General features: G+C 45.0%; 1 protein-coding gene across 7 annotated transcripts in view; it reads right to left on the reverse strand.

The window, feature by feature from the left end:
* actn1 (actinin, alpha 1) overlaps nt 1–20,829 on the reverse strand; it is a 208,944-nt gene that overhangs the window by 61,964 nt on the left and 126,151 nt on the right. For all 7 annotated transcript variants that reach the window (XM_070878920.1, XM_070878915.1, XM_070878914.1 and 4 more), the window contains exons 4-6: nt 9,642–9,728; nt 6,089–6,176; nt 4,083–4,161 (exon numbers count right to left, since the gene is read on the reverse strand). In XM_070878920.1, coding sequence (XP_070735021.1) covers nt 4,083–4,161; nt 6,089–6,176; nt 9,642–9,728 — 254 coding nt within the window. The remainder of the gene's footprint in view (nt 1–4,082; nt 4,162–6,088; nt 6,177–9,641; nt 9,729–20,829) is intronic.

Here is a 20,829-nt window from a genome sequence, read left to right on the forward strand (position 1 = left end):
AAGACCACCCATTTCCACCTCCGTAACATCGCTAGTCTCCGCCTTCATCTCAGTTCATCTGCCGTTGAAACCCTCATCCATGCCTTTGTTACCTCTAGACTTGACTATTCCAACACACACCTGGCTGGCCTCCTACATTCTACTCTACGTAAACTAGAGGTCATCCAAAACTCTGCTGCACGTGTCCTAACTTGCACCAAGTCTTGCTCACTATCCTTGGGGGTGCGGCAGGAGGGCGCTTGCCCCTTCTCGGGTTCATATTCCTATTTATTGCTCAAGATTCTGTTGCACTGGGCACTGCCACTTCTATTTGGCTCATGCTTTCTATTCCTTCTTGCCAGTTTTTCTTGCCAATATCTGTTGCTTTTTTAAATCTTTGGCTGGGGTCATGGAATTGGGGGTTGGTCCTGGTCCCCGTTAATTTATGGCTCGCAATATTAGGGTTGTTTACTCAGTGAGTGCAGTTTATTAGAGTGTTGGTCTTAGCATTAGGAGTTGGGATGGGGGTGGGGCGTATATTCTGGATCAAGGAAAGAGGCAAGTCTGGTTCAGGGTTCAAAACTGTTAAGGGTCCAGGTCAGCTTGTTTTTTGTTTTGGATTATACACTTTAACCACAATATTAGTTTGCAACAACATGATCTTACTGATGAACTTTATTACAATTTGGTGTGACTAATATGTCCCAATATTTTTTACCAGGAAATACAAGTATTGAAAATATTTCCAAGTGTTGCAAAGGTTGAAGCGTGTAACTCAGATTACTTCATTGGGGTTATGCTACAACTGTGAATCAAAAGAGGCGAGTAAATTCCCCTTTAAGACTACATACACCCATAAGCAAAACTTCTGCTACACTAAAAATCTGCTTAATTGCTACAAATATTCGTCCTCAAGCATCACTGCTGAACACAAACCGGATTGTGTTACTATACAAACAATGCAAAGTGACTATAACTATGGGTTGCAGAGAGCAAGAGAGACAACAGTATTGTCCCTCTGAAATATTGAAAGGAAATTGAAAATCAAGCAAATTAATACTGGTAATATACAAATTATCTCCCAACAAATATTATTGCATAAATATTATGAATACATTATGGAGGCAAATGAGACACACTCTGGTTTGTGCTTCCAAACCCACACACCAAATCATCTCAAATCCAATCTCAGGACTGCATATAAGAATGTCACTCACATGAGACCAGCCATTATTCTACAGATCTCGATCTATCTTGCGATCTCTCTCTCTATTTATAGAAAAGCTTGCCGTGCCGAGGAGAGTTAGCTCAGCTACATGTGAACATAATGACAGCAACTAATGGTGGAAAATGGAAACTGAATGTAATGTTATCAAATTATCAAAGCACCATCTCATCAAAGCTTGGAATCTGTTCGTGCAGACTTCATGCATTTTATAATGTAGAAACTAAATTTATAAAATAAATTGAAGTCTTAGCCACAGTCTCATCAGATAATCTCTGCAATGCTGATCAGTAATAATCACCTAAAATGCATTCTCGTTGCTGGCTTGCAAGTTCACAGGTTTCTAGGTTTCTGTGAAAGATCACTTTGAGAGAAAAATACAAGTAGCAGAAAATAGCCACTTGCTCTTCAAGCAAGAAACTAAGAAAACATACCAAGAAACTTCCAACAACCTGAAAGATCTTTGATCAATCATGTTAGGGCTCATAAGAAACCTCGGTTCCTCTCTCTTTCTCTTCTCCGTAACAAAATAAACGGTTTTGTTTTACAACTAGGGAAGACCAAAGTTCTGACCAGCACTAGATGTCCTGGTGAGCCCATGTAGCTTGAGCATGGTAAATGATACAAAATGAGATCAGCAAGTACTTCCTTATTAAAGTGGACTTTACTTTTTATAGTGCCATCTATGCTTGCTCAGTACAATTCAGTATTGATGACAAATTTTACACTACATACCCATACAGGTTGACTGCTAAAGTTCTAAGAATCAATTAATTAGCCTGGTTTAAAACTCACAAATTTTTGTTTATTACAAGTCCTGGCCTTATATGCAGCCACCAAAAACATGTTTTTATTAAAATGTTGCAGTTTTGTTAATTTCTCCCTTCAACACTGCACCACTGTTCCTGCCTTTTAGTCCTATGCAAGTCTGCTTTTAAAGTATGAAGTACTACACCAATTTGTGTCAACAGAATACACGGTATCTTAGACTTTCCACGTCCTCGCACTGCTGCCGTTCATTGGGGCCCCATCTCTCGGGAAGGGGGCCGGGGGGAGGAACGGAGAAAGGGACTTTGACATTATGTAGTTGTGCCCAACCGACTTTCCAACCTCAGGGTCCTGCAGGGTTATTTAAATACAGTCAGCGGGCTCCCGGCACCACACTCGAGAGGTTAGCTGCTACTAGGCTTGCATGGCGAATGGAGACTGCCTCGGTTTGTAAAAACAGAATTGTTCTTTCTGTAAGTCTGCTGCCTCCTCTTCAGCCTGCGGCAGATCATGCTTCGTGAGCCGCAGGTGCCAAAAGAAAACAACATTGTGGGGCCTCCACTCCTGCCAGGTGAACACTAGCCACCTGGGCCTAACAGGCAGCTCACGTGTACATCGTTCAAAGCACATAAATGAGTCATATTTCCCCTATTTTTTAAAATTTATTTGTTCCTGGGATGTGGGCGTCGCTGGCAAAGCCAGCATTTATTGCCCATCCCTAATTGCCCTCGAGAAGATGGCGGTGAACCACCCCTTCTTGAACTGCTGCAGTCCATATGGTGAAGGTGCTCCCAACAGTGCTGTAGGGAGGGATTTCCAGGATTTTGGCCTGGCGACGATGAAGGAACAGCGATAAATTTCCAAGTCAGGATGGTATGTAACTTGTAGGGGAACTTGCAGTTGATGGTGCTCCCATGCGCCTGCTGTTATTGTCCTTCTAGGTGGTAGAGGTTGCGGGTTTGGGAGGTGCTGCCGAAGAAGCCTTGGCGAGTTGCTGCAGTACATCTTGTAGATGGCACACACTGCAGACACATTGCGCCAGTGGTGGAGGGAGTGAATGTTTAAAGTGGTGGATGGGGTGCCAATCAAGCAGACTGCTTTGTCCTGGATGGTGTTGAGCTTCTTGAGTGTTGTTGGAGCCACACTCATCCAGACAAGTGGAGAGTATTCCATCACACTCTTGACTTGTGCCTTGTAGATGGTGGAAAGGCTTTGGGGAGTCAGGAGGTGAGACACTCGCCACAGGATACCCAGCCTCTGACCTGCTCTTGTAGCCACAGTGTTTATATGACTGGTCCAGTTAAGTTTCTGGCCAATGCTGACACCCGATGTTGATGGTAGGGGATTTGGTGATGGTAATGCCATTGAATATCAAGGGCCGATGGTTAGATTCTCACTTGTTGGAGATGGTCATTGCCTGGCACTTGTGTGGCGTGAATGTTACTTATACTTATCAGCCCAAGCCTGAACGTCATCCAGGTCCAGCTGCATTCGGACATGGACTGCTTCATTATCTGAGAAGTTGCGAATGGAACGGATTTGCTACTCATTTGTCCTACGGATGGACATACATCTCATTGCCAGGCCTCAGCACTGGGGAATGAGTTTCTGGGGAAGATGAAAGGAGGCAGGTTTGCAGCAGCATGCATCCTGAAGAACTTTTCTGATCTGCCTTCCCTAGATGTGATGGAGGCGGGGCGTGAAAATCAGTGGGTGGAGGCGAGGGAGACAGCCGAGGCCTAAATGTCTAGCAGTGCTTAATTGGTCATCTTTACTGGTGAATTCACAAAATCCAGCCCACGAATGGAAAGGTATAAATAGCTGTAAAATGGGAGACATTAGTGAAGTTACCCATAGAGACCCAAACAACAGTCATAATTTGTGAAAGTTCTTTTCATCTGTGTCAGATCAATCTTTTTAATCTCAAACATTTTCAGAGATTTTTTTTAATGTTTCCCATGGGAATGGAAGGTTTTGCTGTAGCTGGATTTGGAGAGAATCAGTCAATGCACATACCCAAAAATATAAATCTAGATTGAGTATCCAACTGTCCTAATGTATAAATGTGCACAGCAAAGGCATATAAGAATATAAAAATAGGGTTCCAGACCTTTCGCAGTTTTGCATAGTCAATAAGCTCTGGCCGGTGTCTATGGATAATAGCACAGAATCCAAGGCCATCCTTCCAACTGAAAGGAGAACAGGTAAGGAAATTATATTGGCGTTAACATTTCCACAAATTTCAGTATCAGACTCAAGCGATATTTTGAAACTACTCGAGACTGAATGTCATAATGAAGTCCCAAAATCTTAATGTCACCACATTCTTCAGCCTGCCCAAATCTAATGTGCACTTGCCTTCCCCCCAGTATGTGTACAAACTGCTTAATAGGCGCTGGTATTTAGCACCACCCTGACAGGCCTGCATCTCCGTGCATTGTGCTAACAGCTCCTTTAACAATTAAAAGGATTTGCTCGAGGGGCTGAAAAGGCCTAATCCTGTTCTGATGTTCCTCAATTAATTTTTCAGATTTAACCTTCTGCACAGGTCATTTGGTCCCAACCAAGGATCAGATGATGTACAAGATATATAAATAAAGCTGCTTCTATATTGTGCAAGATGGCGTGCTAATGCCAATGGCTCCTGATGTTTGGACCATAGGCAGATGGTGGCAACCTCTATAACTTGCTGGATTCACTAATGCTGACGTCAGGGAAGATCAGATTCAAAAAAACAAGGTCTCCAGCTGCTTGCCTTGGGGAACCTGGCAAATTACCTGTGGGGTGACCTCCAGATCCGTTAGCAACAGCATGGCACTTACGTAGAAGCAGCTCAAGAGGTGCACAACAATAATCTGGGGTGACTCTGCCAGTGATGCTCTTGTGCCCCCTTCCACCCCTCTGAGGATAGACTGTTAACCCACAGCTTTCAGCGCTATTATAACGTGTCACTTTGGTCCACTGCCCAATCTGAATACAACTCTTTTCACTTCCTGGGATATTATGAGAATGTCAGTGGCATTGCTTTCTTCCGTTTATTTCAAATCCTCTGTTCTTTGTAAGAGGGCTCGGGCAAAGTGCAAGAGGATGCTGTGCAGACACTAGCTGAAGACCATGAACAATCATACTGCCGCAAGGCGGTGCACGATAGGACAAGCTGTATCATCCTGTACTCCATGACCCTGCCAGTCATCTTTTAGCAAGTTCATATGAAACCAGGTTGTCATCATTGAAGCCCATTTAATAAAACTAGAATTGAAACAACATTTTATTTTAATCTCAATGTGGGTGGTGTTGAGGCTGATCACTTCTTAGCAGAGTGGCATTTTCAGCAGATCAGCAGGAGGTAACCTGCCCTGGATGGATTGACAGTTTTCTTTTCCTCCTGTCTCTATCGAAAAGAAACAAAACTAGACTCTCAGTCGAAGCCGACGATTGTCAATGTGTTAGACTGAGAATTGGTGGTCTACCACATGTCCAACAAAAAGAGTTTGATGTTCACAACATGACCGTTTAGCTCAGCTCACCCCAATAGGCAACATATACCACAGTAACCATCTCTTTATATAGGAGCATCTACAAATGTAATGTTGTTGCAAAGTGCTACAGTTAATAGTGGAATTGCAGCTTTTATCCAGACATCAGATTCAGGAAGAGTTGGACTCCTTGAAGGAGGGAGTTTCACTCTGCTTTGCTCTAGAGTTAGGGCACAACAAAGGATTAAAACTACACAAACATAACATTGGTGCACAACAGAAACTGCTTTGCACAGATGTTAAACTTGCAGTGTAATCAAATTTTGCACAGGATGGTAAAGAAACCAATGCCAGTGGCCAAGTGAGTTTCTGCATTTCAAAAGTAAGCAGCCCAATTAATTTTTTTGGAATGACTGGATTACCAGGGATTTTGACCCCTCAAAGTTAATAAGTTTCAATCATTATAATGGGAACTGTGCAAAGTGAGTGAGTGAGCGAGAGAGAATGAGTGAGCCAGTGTTTCACTTTTACTAATTAACTCAGATGGTTTGATTGTAACATTTAATTACCCATCTTAACCAGGCAACTGTAAAACTCCGGCTGAATATCTTAAAAGGGGTACACTTTCAGACTGGATTACCTGATGTGAAAGTTCTGAATGTTCACATTCTTATAAGGAGCAGTCTTTCGCTGACACCACAGTAGGAGCCCTTCCTTCGCAGATGTCTCTGTGAAAACCAGAGGCAAACTTTAGAACAAAATGCCACTGTGTAAGGGTAGAGGAACAACATTTACCAGACAGTCTGAGGGTACATCTGTAGTTGGGAGTTCAGGTTCACCGGTCATTGAAGGCAGCACCTCAGGTTGATAAGACCATTAAAAAAATGAATGAAATTGTAGGTTTTCTCACAAGGTATAGTAAATAAAAGTCAAGTGGTAATAATGGGCCCAAGTTTCCACATGATTTGCGCCTGATTTTTTAGGAGCAACTGGTGGAGAACGGACTATCTTAGAAATCACAATTCTCCACATTTTTTTTTCTGCAGTTCTAGTCAGATAGAACAGTTCTACTTTGGAACAGAATTTTTTCTTCAAAAGGGGGCGTGTCCGGCCACTGACACCCGATTTCAAAGTTTCCACAGTGAAAACGTACTCCAAACTAACTTAGAATGGAGCAAGTGAAGATTTTTGTAGAACTGAAAAAACCTGTTCTACACATTAAAAAATCAGGCGCAGGTTACAAATTAGGCGTCCAGAACGAGGTGGGGGGGAGGGGGGAGGGGGGGAAAGGGAAGTTATTAAATTCTACAATAAATCCTTATTTATACTTCTACAAATATTATACAAATAAATCCAACCTGAATAAACATTTATAAGCAAAGAAAAGATTAAATAAACCATCTTCCTACCTGTGTGAAAGTGCTTCAGACACGGAGAATTTTGCAGTCAGCCTGAGGCGCCCGTTCTTCCCGCGGGGGGGGGGGGGGGGGGGGGGGGGAGGAGAAAGAGGAGGAGGTGCCCGTTCTTCCCGCGGGGGAGGGAGGAGACAGTGAGAAGGCTGCAAGTGCTGATGGCAATGTGCTTTTATTAAAAAAATGTTCAAAAATTAAACAGCTACAAAAATGGCCGAGTGCCAATGATTTTTTCACACTGCGCGTGCGCGAACGCCCCAACGCGCACGCGCAGCGTTGCCGGCAGGAAAAAAACTAATTTAAATAGTACCCCCCCCCTCCCACTTACAAAATCGCCGCGAGTGTAGGCTCCGCCCCCCTGGGCGCAACGCCAGGCAGACAAGGAGCTGCAGAACGCTCCAGAATCGCGAGGTTTTTTTTAGGCGCCGTTTTAGGCGCGAAATACGGGCGCCCAGCTCGGAGGGGCGCCCGTTTTTTATCGTGTGGAAACTTGGGCTCAATGAGTCAACATAAAACTTTTAAAACTACCGTGTGTAGGACTATGTGTCGGACCGGGCTCCACACTATAGGAAGGATGTTGAGTTTTGAGAGAGGGTACAACACAGATTTACTAGGATGTTGCCTAGTATGTTGAAAAAATGGGAGCTTTTTTTCCCCCATTAGATTGTGGGGAGATATGATCGGTGTTTAAAATAACGAAGCATGGGACAGGTAGATAGAAGCAGATAGGTTCCAGTAGCTGAAGGATCTAGAATGAGGGCCCATACTCAACATTAATCGTAAAAGATTTAAAACAGAGGGCAGGAGAAACCTCTTCACGCAGAGTTGAGGCCCTGTGGAATTCACTTCCAGGTTTAGTGGTTGAGGCAGAAACGATGCCAACATTTAAAATTAGAATGGATAGGTGGATGGGGGAATATGGGGATATGGGAGCAGGGTGGGCATATGTTGAACTATTTGCTCATCTGGAGGGTAAACACTGACATGGACTGGTTGGGACAAGTCTGTTTCTGTGTTATAACTTCTATGTATTTCAATAGATCACTTAGAATCCCATTAGATTGCCACTGGTCTTACAAATGGCAATCCCAGTCTCAAATTCATCTGGCCATTACCAAGTTATTTGTGGAGGTTCACAGCTGGTACCAGAGATGATGCACTTCCTGGTGGTTAAATGAGGGGAGGATTACACTACTCCTCAAAAATAACCTATCTCTTGTGCAGTTACTGGGTGGCACTGACAGCAGTCACAAAGCCCACAATACAGACCAGTTTGCCTTCCTAATTAAAGGAAAATAGCAAGAAAGTGAGCTTAAAGGGGCAGGAGGAGAAAATATAGCACTAAGAAAAGATCAGTATGAAACCTAACAAGAGCAAACCTCCATACATATCCTATCAATTGGAAGATCATTGCCTTGGAAATTCAAATCTGTCAACAATCAACAGGTTCACCTTTCTGGATTTCCTGTCCAGTTCAAATCATAGTTGCTCTAGTTAAAGGAAAACTATATGCCTGCAGTAGGGAATGAAAATAGGAACAGAAATATTATGCCCTTTCCACTTAACTCTGCTAAAAGGCTGCAATTATATTCAGATTACACATGTTAAAGACAAAAATCAGTCCGCTGGAGACCTGCCCCATTGGGTCCCCCCGATGGAAGAGATCTGTTTAGATGACATACCTATTCCACAATCTATTCATGGTGTAGCACTCGATTGGCATTCAGTAGCAGGAAGGGTGCCAAAATCCACTTTGCAGAATGACAGCCAGTTCATAATAGACCCATGAGATGTGTCACCAATTAATTTACTTATTTATTTCCAAGCAGTGGCATCTTGTCCCAAGGGGAGGGTGAGGTGGGAAGGGAAGTGGAAAGAGGTGACCCTTCTTCCTCCCGCACTTGTTTACTGTTTAAGACTCAAATCCCTTGCTGTATGGAATAACTAGCAGAGGATAGATTAGACTTAATGGCTGAATCATTAAAGGCAAGATCCACATTTTAAATAACTATCTGACATGGATGGTTCCTTGCCACAGCAGTGCTTTCAATATGAATTCCAGGGCATCAACATCCCCAGAGATCTTGATTGTTAGAACTTCGCAATAAAGGTTGCGTTGGAGATCATTTTGTGTGGGTGTTTTTGTTTTTGAAAGCCTACAAAAACACAAGTCAGTTTTAAAAAAATTACTTTAACATTTGGTGTTAAACATTTAGATGCTGTTCAATGCTGGGAGCATGCCATCCGTTGCAGGGATTTTACACTTTAGCTTTCCTCATCATCCATTTTATCCTGAGGACTGTGTTATAATAAGGGACAAGTCTGTTTGTTCCCCTTATGGTGAGGGGAAGGGGAGAGAATACAAACAATTTCTATTAAGATTTGGGGCCCCTATTGAATACCATGTATTTCTAGCTGGGATCAGAGAAAAGCATTGTAAAAGCAGAGTACTTAATTCATGAGGCTAGCATTATATAAAGTAAGCGATAAGCAGATTGCAATTTGCTGGTAACCATGGATAGAAATTGATTAGGTTTCCCAGCTAGTAACTACTTAAACATTTACTAGGAGTTTTATCGCCATAGTTTTGTAAACATGTTTGCTCTTCACCAATTCAATTCAGAAGGCAGGAAATGGTCACAGTGAGGACTACACATATTTAAGCTAAAAACCAAGCAGGCGTTCAATGTTTCAGACTCCAAATATTGACTGCAGAAGAAAAGCCACTGAGCTTATTTTTACTCTTGGCTACGAAAGGATTCCAACAGCAAACCTATTTACCTTCCACGGAGATATCCTGAATGGCAAATCGAAGGATGATTGTCCAGATCATACCAAGCGTCATCTTTGCATTTCCATCCACAATTTCTGGAAAGAGAAAAGAAAACAATTCTTCAACAAAGCCTCAAACAACTGTTTGACTAACTTAAGGCTTTAGATAAAAATAAGGCAATGAGCCCATTACCCACAAGAACAAAACAGGCATTCAATTTCTTTAACTCAAGTTAAAAGTGTCCAGAGATATATGTGTTTAAATGTCAAAACTTGAAGTCCAATACTGGTGTGTATTCAGTAAGAAAGTTAAACTTATTTGCATAATCTGTGGTTTCAAGAACAAGGGTGCATGTCAGAGGGCATATTGTAAGCAATTCAAACAGCTGCCATTAACAGTGTAAAGCACATTTTTGTTTTAAAGCATTTTATATAACAATGAACACTTGTGAATTTCAGCTACAAGCGTCCCCTCTATATTTATAAAAGGTAAAGAGATTAAACTCTAACTGAATAGGATAAATGCTTGAAAAGGGAAAAAGTTGTAGGACTGTGGGTAAAGAACGAGAGAGTGGGACTAATTGGACAGCTCTTTCAAGGAGCCAGCATAGACTCGATGGGCTGAATGCCCTCCATCTGTGTTGCAAGATTCTATGATTGGCAGTTATTTCCTTAAGTGGAAGAAATCACTGCATCTGATAGTAGACCAAAAGGCAATTATCAATTTCAAAAACAAATTTTATTGAATGCCACACTGATAATTCAGAATGCATATAACTGCAGTTCAAGGTCATTTTAAGGCCATGTAGCATCACCAAGGGTTCTAGCTTGCATCTTTCTATAAATATTTATTACCTATTGATGTTGTAGCCTGCTTCGTAAAAACAATAATGACATTATGTCGATCAAGTCCATCACAGCACACATCCTTATGGACCCTTTTCCCAGAGCAAATAATAAAAGATCAATTGTTCAAATCGATGTTTAAAATGAAAATTGTAGTTCACTCATATTGTGGTGAACTGGATATCAAACTGGGCTTCTACTGTGTAAAAATTAGTTTCAATATTCTGGTAACCTCATATATATATATACAAAAGGTTCCTGGTCTGACCAGAGTTTGCTGATCTCAGCAGGGGTGGAACAAATGGCCCCAATGTCCCTGTGATACAGAGAAGGAAGGAACATGAATCAGCCAGGATTCCTGCTCCGGACTAGGATCCATTGATTCTCACTGAAAAAATGGCCATGTGCACATCTGGTGGGGACAAGACTGGGCCCAGCTGATTATGTCCTCAAATAGCCTGCTGGCATTCACTGACGAGCAATGTACCCTCGAAGCTGCACGGCCGGGTAGTGATGGGATAGGTCCCGCGCAGACCGTTCACTGTATTTTACATTGTAAATACCGCGCATGCGCAGGAATTTAAAGGGACCGTGCACTAAACGAAACAGGCTGCGCGGAACAAAGTGCCGCTTCCAGCGAACATTGCTGACGAGACTTGCACACGAACAATAGCCATTGGGCAGGTACCAGGAGTGTTGCTGCCCCATGGAACCAAACTCCAGTACAGGTCATCGACTTCAGGAAAGGAAAAGTGAGAAGGTGGGAAACACGGAAAGCTACTTCAGTAACAAAAACTACTGTGAATTTGCATCCCTGATGGTTACAAGATTTCTTCAGCATAATCCCGATAGCAGCCAATTTAAATCCAGTGAAAAGTAAATAAGTTTGTTGCTGGGAGCCATTTCTGATGGTATTTGTCTGCCTTCAAGGCAAATTTGCTAACACAGATGGCTTATGACTTTCTCAGTCTTCTCCAAATTACATCCATCTACAACTACAACTTGCCACCTTGGACAAACAGAGTCAAGATGGATACACTGAGGCCGTTCTGCCCACCTATTCAAAAAGAAAAATCTACAGGTCTTTTCCTCTCCCCACAGTATCCATCATCATAGGCAGTCCCTCGAACGAGGATGACTTGCTTCCACGAGTTCACAGGTGTTTCGATGAAGGACCCGATGTTCCAGTCCTGAACTCCAATTGAGGGGATGGAAAATGTGAAGGGTGAATTTTTTTTAATTTTTTTTTTTATAAATGTGTGGTGATCGTTGCACACCAGCCACCACACGGGCTTGACAGAGCTAGGTCTTGATCCAGTGGCAAGGATTAACCAAGACAACTGGAGACCTGCTCTGCTGCACGGACCTAGCGCGCACACATATCGCAGTGTGGGCTGGCCCGTGCTGTCCCTGGGCCCTCTGCTCTTCTGGGCCCCGTACCCTCATCTGTCGCACCTCCGCCAGGATTTCCCGCCGCCCATCCGCCCCAACCTTTCCACTCCTCTGCACCTGGGCCCTGCCGATGTTCCTGCCCACACTCCAAAACGGCGACCAGGGTTTTGATGACATCACCCAGTCGCCCATCTCAAAATTGGCGCACACTTGGAGCAGCTTGCGCTGGTATTCTAACCCTGATATGATCACTGTTCCCCAAATGCTTCCCACTTCATTCTCCAGCACTTCCTCGTTGGGTTGGAAAGACATTGGTCAAGAAAGTTCTCTTGTACACATTTTATGAATTCCTCTCCCTCTTTGTTCTTTACACTGTTACTATTCCAGTTTATATTGGGATAATTGAAGTCCCCTATTTACCACATTACAGACATTTATTCTTTAAAGCAATTTGTCTCTCAATCTTCTGCACCTTGTTTATGTTTCATACTGGTGCACAACCCCCTGCCGAATGTGTTTAAACCGTCTCCCACAGCACTAGTTAACCTTCCCATAAGGACATTAGGCACATTGAACTTCCCTTGTCCGACGTGCAGGAGACTATGTGCATCCAGAATTGGCCTATACAGCCACTTGAAGACACATGCCATTGATGATTAGCACATCAACGTCTTTGTTGGATACGACAGACTACCAAGAGAAGGACATTAGTCCCAGCTGTTGAGGGGCCACAGATCCTTACTACCCCAGAACTGGTCCCAAAGCCCGAGGAAGCTGGAATCCTCCTGCACCATTTCTCCGGTCACATTAACCTATCTAATCCTACTATTCCCATACTCTTAATTTCCTCCCGAGCTCCTGACTGCAGGATGTCAACCCTTTTTCCTTCCTATACCATTGGCTCCTAACTTGGGCTATTCTCCCTCCCCCCACCCCATCAAAATGTCCTTCACTCTGGCTGGTGCAACCCACTATGCTGTGCACAAATTGGTTTCTGCCATTCTCTAGAAATGACTACACTTCAAAAGCACTTTGTGACAACCTAAGGTTCTGAAAGACATTATATAAATGTTTCAGAAGACAAATATTCCTGACAGAATGTTCTGTTATTTCCAGTTTGCTACACATGCAACACACAGGAACCAACTGCAAGCCTTATACAGAATCCAACAGGCTCTTGAATGTCTCAATTATTAAGCTTCCCGAGTTCCATTTCAGGTGTTCCTACAAGACATCAGTCCTGGATCTGTCCATTGCCAGTTTGAAACTATATGCAATTTTACCTACCACTAAAGTTCACCTTTTTGATACTGCTTAATCTCTTACATAGTCCCTCAGTCCTCATCTTAATCATCAATTTCCTCACCAATTTCACATATTAGCCCCATGGTGACACATTCCCATACAGTCAATGCACTATTAATGTAATCTTGAGCAAGTGCAACATCATTGTTCACTGCACATTTGACACTTGATGTCGCTTTACTTAAACTATTTTGCCAGACTGATTCTCCAGCTGCCCTCAATTAGAAAGCACAGATACACTCCAGGATCACCTCCCTAACCTCCATTAAACCCGGAGAGCCGCAACTCATCAGCTAAATACCCCACACAGCTGCTACAATTTACAACTTTATTTTCACAAAGTTGCATTTCTCCTGGTCTGAAAGGGGCTACATTCCAGAAGCTAAATCCTCACTACACACATCTCTGCAAAACAGAAAGAACCCCATAGGTTCTGTTCAAGTTTCTCGAATTGCAACAAAATTATTTACTTCCAACACCAATCTTTGCACACCAGCCACAAAAGCAAAATAAGTTTCATGACATATTTTAAATATATACTGAACAGCATCAGAACATCTAAATGCTCTGAAGTTTTACATTTTACTAATCTTTGTCAAGTTTGAGAACTGTTGTAAAATAAAATGGAAAATTAGCAAATGAACAATTAATATCATAATTATATTTAACAATTGTACTACTGAGGTACATGAACAACACGACGGTCTCATTTAAAACATGGACTTTTTTTGGTTCAAAAGTGTGTTGATTTTGTCTGCGAATATTCCTGGGAATGACCAGAAAGGATAGATCTGCTGTCCAAATGTTCTAGGTGCCCCATTCTCTGGTTTGGACATCAATAATGTAAAGTCCTTACACAATACCACAAATCCACACGAGGCACATTCTATGGACAAGGTCACTCCATGACCTGAACCTTTAGGACTAAGTGATGACCCTGCGTGGGACCTCCCTTTATATACCTGGGTGACCAGGTGAGGAGTGTCTCCCACAAGTTCACCCCGTGGTCAAGGTGTGCATTTCTTACATATATACAGTATTGCAGTGTTGTTACATAAAGGTTACATACATGACATCACCTCCCCCTCAACATCTTATTGGGATCATAGGTTAAGTCTCTCGGGTGGTCTGCGCTCTCTCATGGAGCGTCGCAGTTGGGGCTGATTGTTGAGCCTTGGTATGCGTGTCTGTCACCTGTGGTGATTCCGGCCTGACCGCAGGGACTGTGCATGCTGCTGAATGTTCTTGTTGCTCGTTCACTGGCGGTGGTGTTCACTACCATCTCATAATCTTCCTCAGGTTCCTCAGTGTCCATGCTGAACCTTTTTTTTTAAACTTGGTCCAGATGCTTGCAGCATATCTGCCCATTGTTACGTTTAACCACTATGACCCTATTCCCCTCTTTGTCTATTACAGTACCCTCAAGCCATTGGGCCCCTAAGCGTGATTAAGAACAAATACGGGGTCATCAATTTCTATACATCTCCCCCTTGAATTTCGGTCATGGTACTCGTTTTGGCGCTTGCCCTCAACAATGTCCGACAGGACTGGATGAATGAGGGACAGCCGAGTTTTGAGTGTTCGTTTCATGAGTAGCTCCACGGGCAGGACCCCCGTAAGCGAGTGCGGTCGGTACCTATAGGCCAGCAGGGGGCGCGATAGGCGGCGTTGAAGGGAGAGTCCTTGAATCCGGACCATGCCTTGTTTTATGATTTGGACCGCACGTTCCGCCTGGCCATTGAAGGCCGGCTTGAATGGTGCTGTCCTGATATGGTTAATGCCATTACCCGACATGAACTCCCGGAATTCGTAGCTTGTGAAACATGGGCCATTATCGCTAACAAGGATGTCCGGCAAGCCGTGGGTCGCAAAGACCGCCGCAGACTCTCCACGGTGGTGGATGTCATGCACGAATTCAAAATGATGCACTCGATCCACTTCAAGTACGCATCAACCAAAATGAGAAACATTTTTCCCCATGAATGGCTTGCGTAGTCTGTCAATACGTGACCATGGGCTGGTGGGCCAGGGCCACGGGCTGAGCGGGGCCTCCCTGGGGGCATTACCACGTCGTGCACCTGCGAACAGTTTTCCAGGTCTGAATCAATTCCTAGCCACCACACGTGACCGTGCAATGTCCTTCATCAGCACGATGCCTGGGTGCTCGCTGTGGAGTTCCCTGATGAATGCTTTCCTGCCCTTCTGGGGCATGACTACCCGGCTGCCCCATAGTAGGCAGTCGGCTTGGATGGAGAGCTCATCCAGCCGTCTGTGAAACAGTCTGACCTCCTCAGGACATGCTCCGTGTGCGGGCGCCCGATCCCCAGTCAGGGCACATTTCTTAATCAAGGATAGGAGGGGATCTCTGTTGGTCCAGATTTTGATCTGGTGGGCTGTGATGGGGGAGCCTGCGCTGTCAAAGACATCGACAGCCATGACCATCTCAGCGCTTTGCTCTGCTGCCCCCTCGGTGGTGGCCAGTGGAAGCCTGCTGAGCGTGTCAGCGCAATGTTCAGTGCCGGGCCGGTGCCGGATGGTGTAGTCATACGCAGCGAGCGTGAGAGCCCATCGCTGTATGCGAGCTGACGCATTGGCATTGAAGCCTTGCTGTCTGACAACAGGGATGTTAACGGCTTGTGGTCCGTTTCTAATTCAAACCTCCTGCCAAAAAGGTACTGATGCATCTTTTTCACCCCATAGACACATGTGAGTGCTTCCTTCTCAACCATCCCATATCTCCGTTCCGCTTGAGCGCGCGACCTGGAGGCATAAGCCACAGGTTGTAGTTGGCCCTCAGCGTTACCCTGCTGCAACACGCACCCAACTCCATAGGACGATGCATCACATGTCAGAACCAATTTCTTACGGGGGTCATACAGGGTCAACAACTTATTTGAACAAAATAGGTTTCGCGCCCGATTGAAAGCCCGTTCCTGACAGTGCCCCCAAAAACTAACACAACCCTTATGCAGGAGCACGTGTAGTGGCTCCAACAATGTGCTTATGTTCAGCAGAAAGTTCCCGAAATAGTTTAAGAGTCCCAGAAATGAACACAACTCCGATGTGTTGCAGGGCCTGGGCGCTCGTCGAATTGCCTCACCGGATCCCGTCTGCAACAACCCCCTCCTGCCCAGAAACGCGACCTCGGGAGCCAAAAACACACACTTAGACTTCTTGAGTCGCAGGCCTACCCGGTCCAGTCGGCGTAGCACCTCCTCCAGGTTTCACGACCGATGATGAGGATGCCGTCCTGAAATACGATTGTTCCAGGAATGGATTTGAGCAGGCTTTCCATGTTTCTTTGAAAAATCGCGGCCGCTGATCGAATGCCAAACGGGCACCTGTTGTAAACAAACAGTCCCTTGTGCGTGGTGATGGTGGTCAGTAGTTTAGATTCGTCGGCCAGTTCTTGGGTCATCTAGGCTGAAGTGAGGGCCAACTTGGTGAACAGCTTGCCACCTGCCAGCGTGGCAAAAAGGTCTTCCACTCTCGGGAGCGGGTATTGGTCTTGTAGGGACATCTGGTTGATAGTGGCCTTGTAGATCCTGACCAAGCCATCCGCTTTTAGGACGAGAACGATGGGGCTTGCCCAGTCGCTGAATTCAACGGGCGAGATGATGCCCTCTCAGCAACTGGTCCAACTCGCTCAATTTTCTCCCGCATCACATACGGCACAGCTCTGGCTTTGTGGTGCACTGGTCTGGCGTCCGGGGTGATGCGTACCACCACTTTGGTACCTTTGAACATCCCGATGCCAGGTTGAAATAGTGACTCAAATTGCTGTAGGACCTGTGAGCATGAACTTCACTCCACAGATGACATGGCGTGCACATCCCCCTATTTCCAGTTCATCTCAGCTAACCAGCTCCTCCCTAACAGTGCGGGACCATTGCCCGGGACAATCCAGAGCGGCAGCCGGTTCACCGATCCATTGTGTGTGACTGCCAACATTGCACTGCCTAGCACTGGAATGATTTCTTTGGTGTATGTCTGTAATTGCGTCTCAATGCGTTCTAGTTTGGGTCTGATGGCTTTGAGTGGCCACAGCTTTTCGAATTGTTGAACACTCGAGTGACTGGCTGGCCCCAGTGTCCAACTCCATGCAGGGACAGGGATGCCATTTATAGGACTTTCATCATCATGGGTGGTGTTTTGGTATATGAGCTGTGAATGTTTGCCACATGAACCCGTTGAACTTCAGCGTCCATTGATTTGCCCCAAGCGTCATCCTGCCTCGCAGACCCCTCATCTGGTTCATCCGCCTCGTATATTAGCCTGGTTACAGGCTTTCTGCACATTCTGGCTAAATGGCCACTGAGGTTACAATTTCTGCAGACAAACTGTTGAAACCTGCAAGTCCTGGCAGCATGTCTGCCCCCACACCTCCAGCATGAAATGAGATTCCTACTGTTGTGAACAAAAGAGCTGTTGCAAGGCATTCCTCGTTGATTGTCCCTTTGACTGCTCGAGCATCCTGTTAGTGGGCGTCAATGGTCCCATCCCGGGCCGCATTGTCCACCGGGGGGGGGGGTGGGGGGCGGGTGTAAATGTCCCTTCAGCCTGCCATTGTTTCTGTGGAGACTTACTCTTGGGTCTATTGCTGCCTGGGGTGTCTCGAACTGTCCTTGCCTGCCTGCGGGGCTCTGTCACGTTTATGATATTGACTCCCTGATCCATCGCCATGTTGGAGGCAGAATTGCACGTGTATATTGTCTTGGTTTCCTCCTCCCCCGCCATAAAAGTCTGAGCCATCAACGCCGCCGCTTCCAAGGTCAAGTCCTTGGTCTCAATTAGCTTTCTGAAAATCCCAGCATGACCGATGTCCTCAATAAAGATATCCCTTAGCATCTCCCCCTCCTGCAGGCTTCAGTGAACTTACAGAGGCTGGCCAAGCGCCGAAATCCGGTATGCTCTGTCCTTCCCGACGTCGGTATGTATAGAATCTGTGTCGGGCCATGTGTACGCTGCTCGCCGGTTTGAGGTGCTCACCAATTAGTTTGCTGAGCTCTTCGAAAGTTTTGTCCACCGGCTTCTCGGGTGCTAGCAGGTCTTTCATGAGCACGTAAGTCTTAGGTCCACAGCTGGTCAGCAGATGAGCCCTTCGCTTGTCGGCTGCTGCGTCTCCCAGCCAGCCCTTCGTGACAAAGCTCTCATGGAGCCTCTCAATTAAATCATCCCAGTCCTCACCAACACAGTACCGTTCATCTGTGCTGCCGGTGGCCATTCTCGTGGGTCGTTGATTCCCATTCTTGTCGCCAATGTAAAGTCCTTACACAACACCAAAATCCACATGAGGCACATTCTATGGACAAGGTCACTCCATGACCTGAACCTTTATTCACAGGACCAAGAAGTGATGACCCTGCGTGGGACCTCCCTTTATATACCTGGGTGACCAGGTGAGGAATGTCTCCCACAAGTTCACCCCCTGTGGTCAAGGTGTGCATTTCTTACGTATGTACAGTATTGCAGTGTTGTTACATAAATGACAAATAACGTAACAAAACCACAGAAAAGCAGCTCTGCATAATACAGGGCCAGGGAAAGAGCATCTGGCACTGAAGGGAGGTAATGCAGGAATTGGAAGGAATTTGTATTTTCCATCACCAATTAGTGGGCAGCAGGAAATAAATATAAAATGATTTATACAATAGCAGTGCACTTACATCACATGAAGTAGCGCAGCACTGTTAACCAACTTCAGTCACAAAAGAAAGGAATACACAACTCAATACTAAAATAAACAAGAACATGTGGGAAAATAACAAAAAAATAAAAACGTACAAAAGAACAACAATCCACGCTAGCCACCTTCAGAGCTGTTGCTAATGGTTCCCTACACTGCAAATCTGCTTACAGGCAGAAACAGATTTGGTAAATGGCTAAATGTGGGAAGAGTGAAGGGTAAATTCATGCAACAATATGGCTACCAGTAAAACATCATTGAGCACCCGTGCTCCGGACTATTCATAGTTTCAGGTGACTAACCTGGTGTGTTCAACCAGCTCCTGTTTTGGGGCTTCCATAGATATAACTAATTTGGTATTATTTCCATTTTTTAAAAAAATGTATGAACAGTGCTCTGACAGCTTTGCATATGCTATCAATTGGGACCTGTTAAATATATACCCAGGAAGCAGCCATGGCAACAGAGGAATGACCTTTAACCCGGCAAGATGTTAACAGTATAGGATGCACTCAACCATCCATTTTACTTGGAGGTGATGTGTGTGCGAGTGCGTGTACGCTTGTGTTTGTTTTACTGGCAGTGTTGATACTGACTTGTTAATGCGATCAATGTTCTTTGTGTGTGATGCTCAATGAGGAATTCACAATTGTGATAGAACTGTAGGTGCTGAGAAATTTACATGGTAATTATTGAGACTTATTAAAACTACCCTTGGATGACTTGGCACTACAATTCCCATTTCATTTCTCCAATGGCCACAGGTTTATTTAGTTACTCGTGACCCTTGATATGCTGCAAAAGGCTGAATGGTAAATCACTAGCTTTCTTCTTTCTGAACATATGGTTATTGAAAAGCTGTATACAATAGTGCTAATTATGTACTGTAGTGTATGAATAAAGACTCTGACCAGATACTGTGAGCTCAAAGTAAAGTGTGACCCTAGTCCTTTATTGCAGGTCTTCAGAGTGCCTCTCCAGCCTGTGAAGCCTCCTTAAGTACAGGTGCTCACTCCAGGGGATGAGTCCTCTGGTGGTTAAACAATGTATTTAAGGGTTTACATATAGAACACAACTCCCCCCCCCCCCCCAAAAGTCAATAGTGTAACTATTTACAAGGTGAGTCGATCTGGGGCATTTCTTTCCTTGGTTGATTGTCTCGGTGCAGATGCTGGTTTTGGTGAGTAGTCTGTTGGGCCCTCGCTGGGCTGCTGTGCAGCTGGCCTTGCTGGGCTGCCTGGTGTGGCGAGTCCTGCTGGGCTGCTGTGGGTGATGGGTTTCTGCTTTGTCGTCAACTGCTGTATCGGTTGCCACTGGTGTGTGTGTGTTGGGGGTCAAAAAAGGTAGGGTCTAATGTGGGTTGCGCTGGATAGTCCGTGAATCTGAGTTTGGTTTCGTCCAAATGTTTCCTGTAGATGAGTCCATTTGAAAGTTTGACCCGAAATACCCTACTCCCCTCTTTGGCCACAACAGTGCCGGGAAGCCACTTGGGACCTTGTCCATAGTTCAACACAAATACAGGATCATTAATCTCAATTTCGCATGACGCTTTTGCACTATCCTGATATGTACTTTGTTGAAGCCTTTCTCTCTACCTGTTCGTGTAGATCAGGGTGGACTAACGAGAGCCTTGTCTTAAGTGCTCTTTTCATGAACAGTTCAGCGGGTGGAATCCCAGTGAGCGAGTGGGGTCTCATGCGGTAACTAAGCAGGACTCAGGATAGGCGAGTCTGTAGTGAGCGTTCAGTTACCCTCTTCAAGCTCTGCTTGATTGTTTGCACTGCTCTCTCTGCCTGACCATTGGATGCTGGTTTGAACGGGGCAGATGTGACATGTTTGATCCCATTGCGGGTCATGAACTCTTTGAACTCTGCACTGGTGAAACACGGCCCGTTGTCACTCACAAGGACATCAGGCAGGCCATGCGTGGCAAACATGGCCCGCAGGCTTTCAGTGGTGGCAGTGGAC

The sequence above is a fragment of the Pristiophorus japonicus genome, chromosome 4 (genome assembly GCF_044704955.1).
Source record: "Pristiophorus japonicus isolate sPriJap1 chromosome 4, sPriJap1.hap1, whole genome shotgun sequence".
Taxonomy (NCBI): domain Eukaryota; kingdom Metazoa; phylum Chordata; class Chondrichthyes; family Pristiophoridae; genus Pristiophorus; species Pristiophorus japonicus.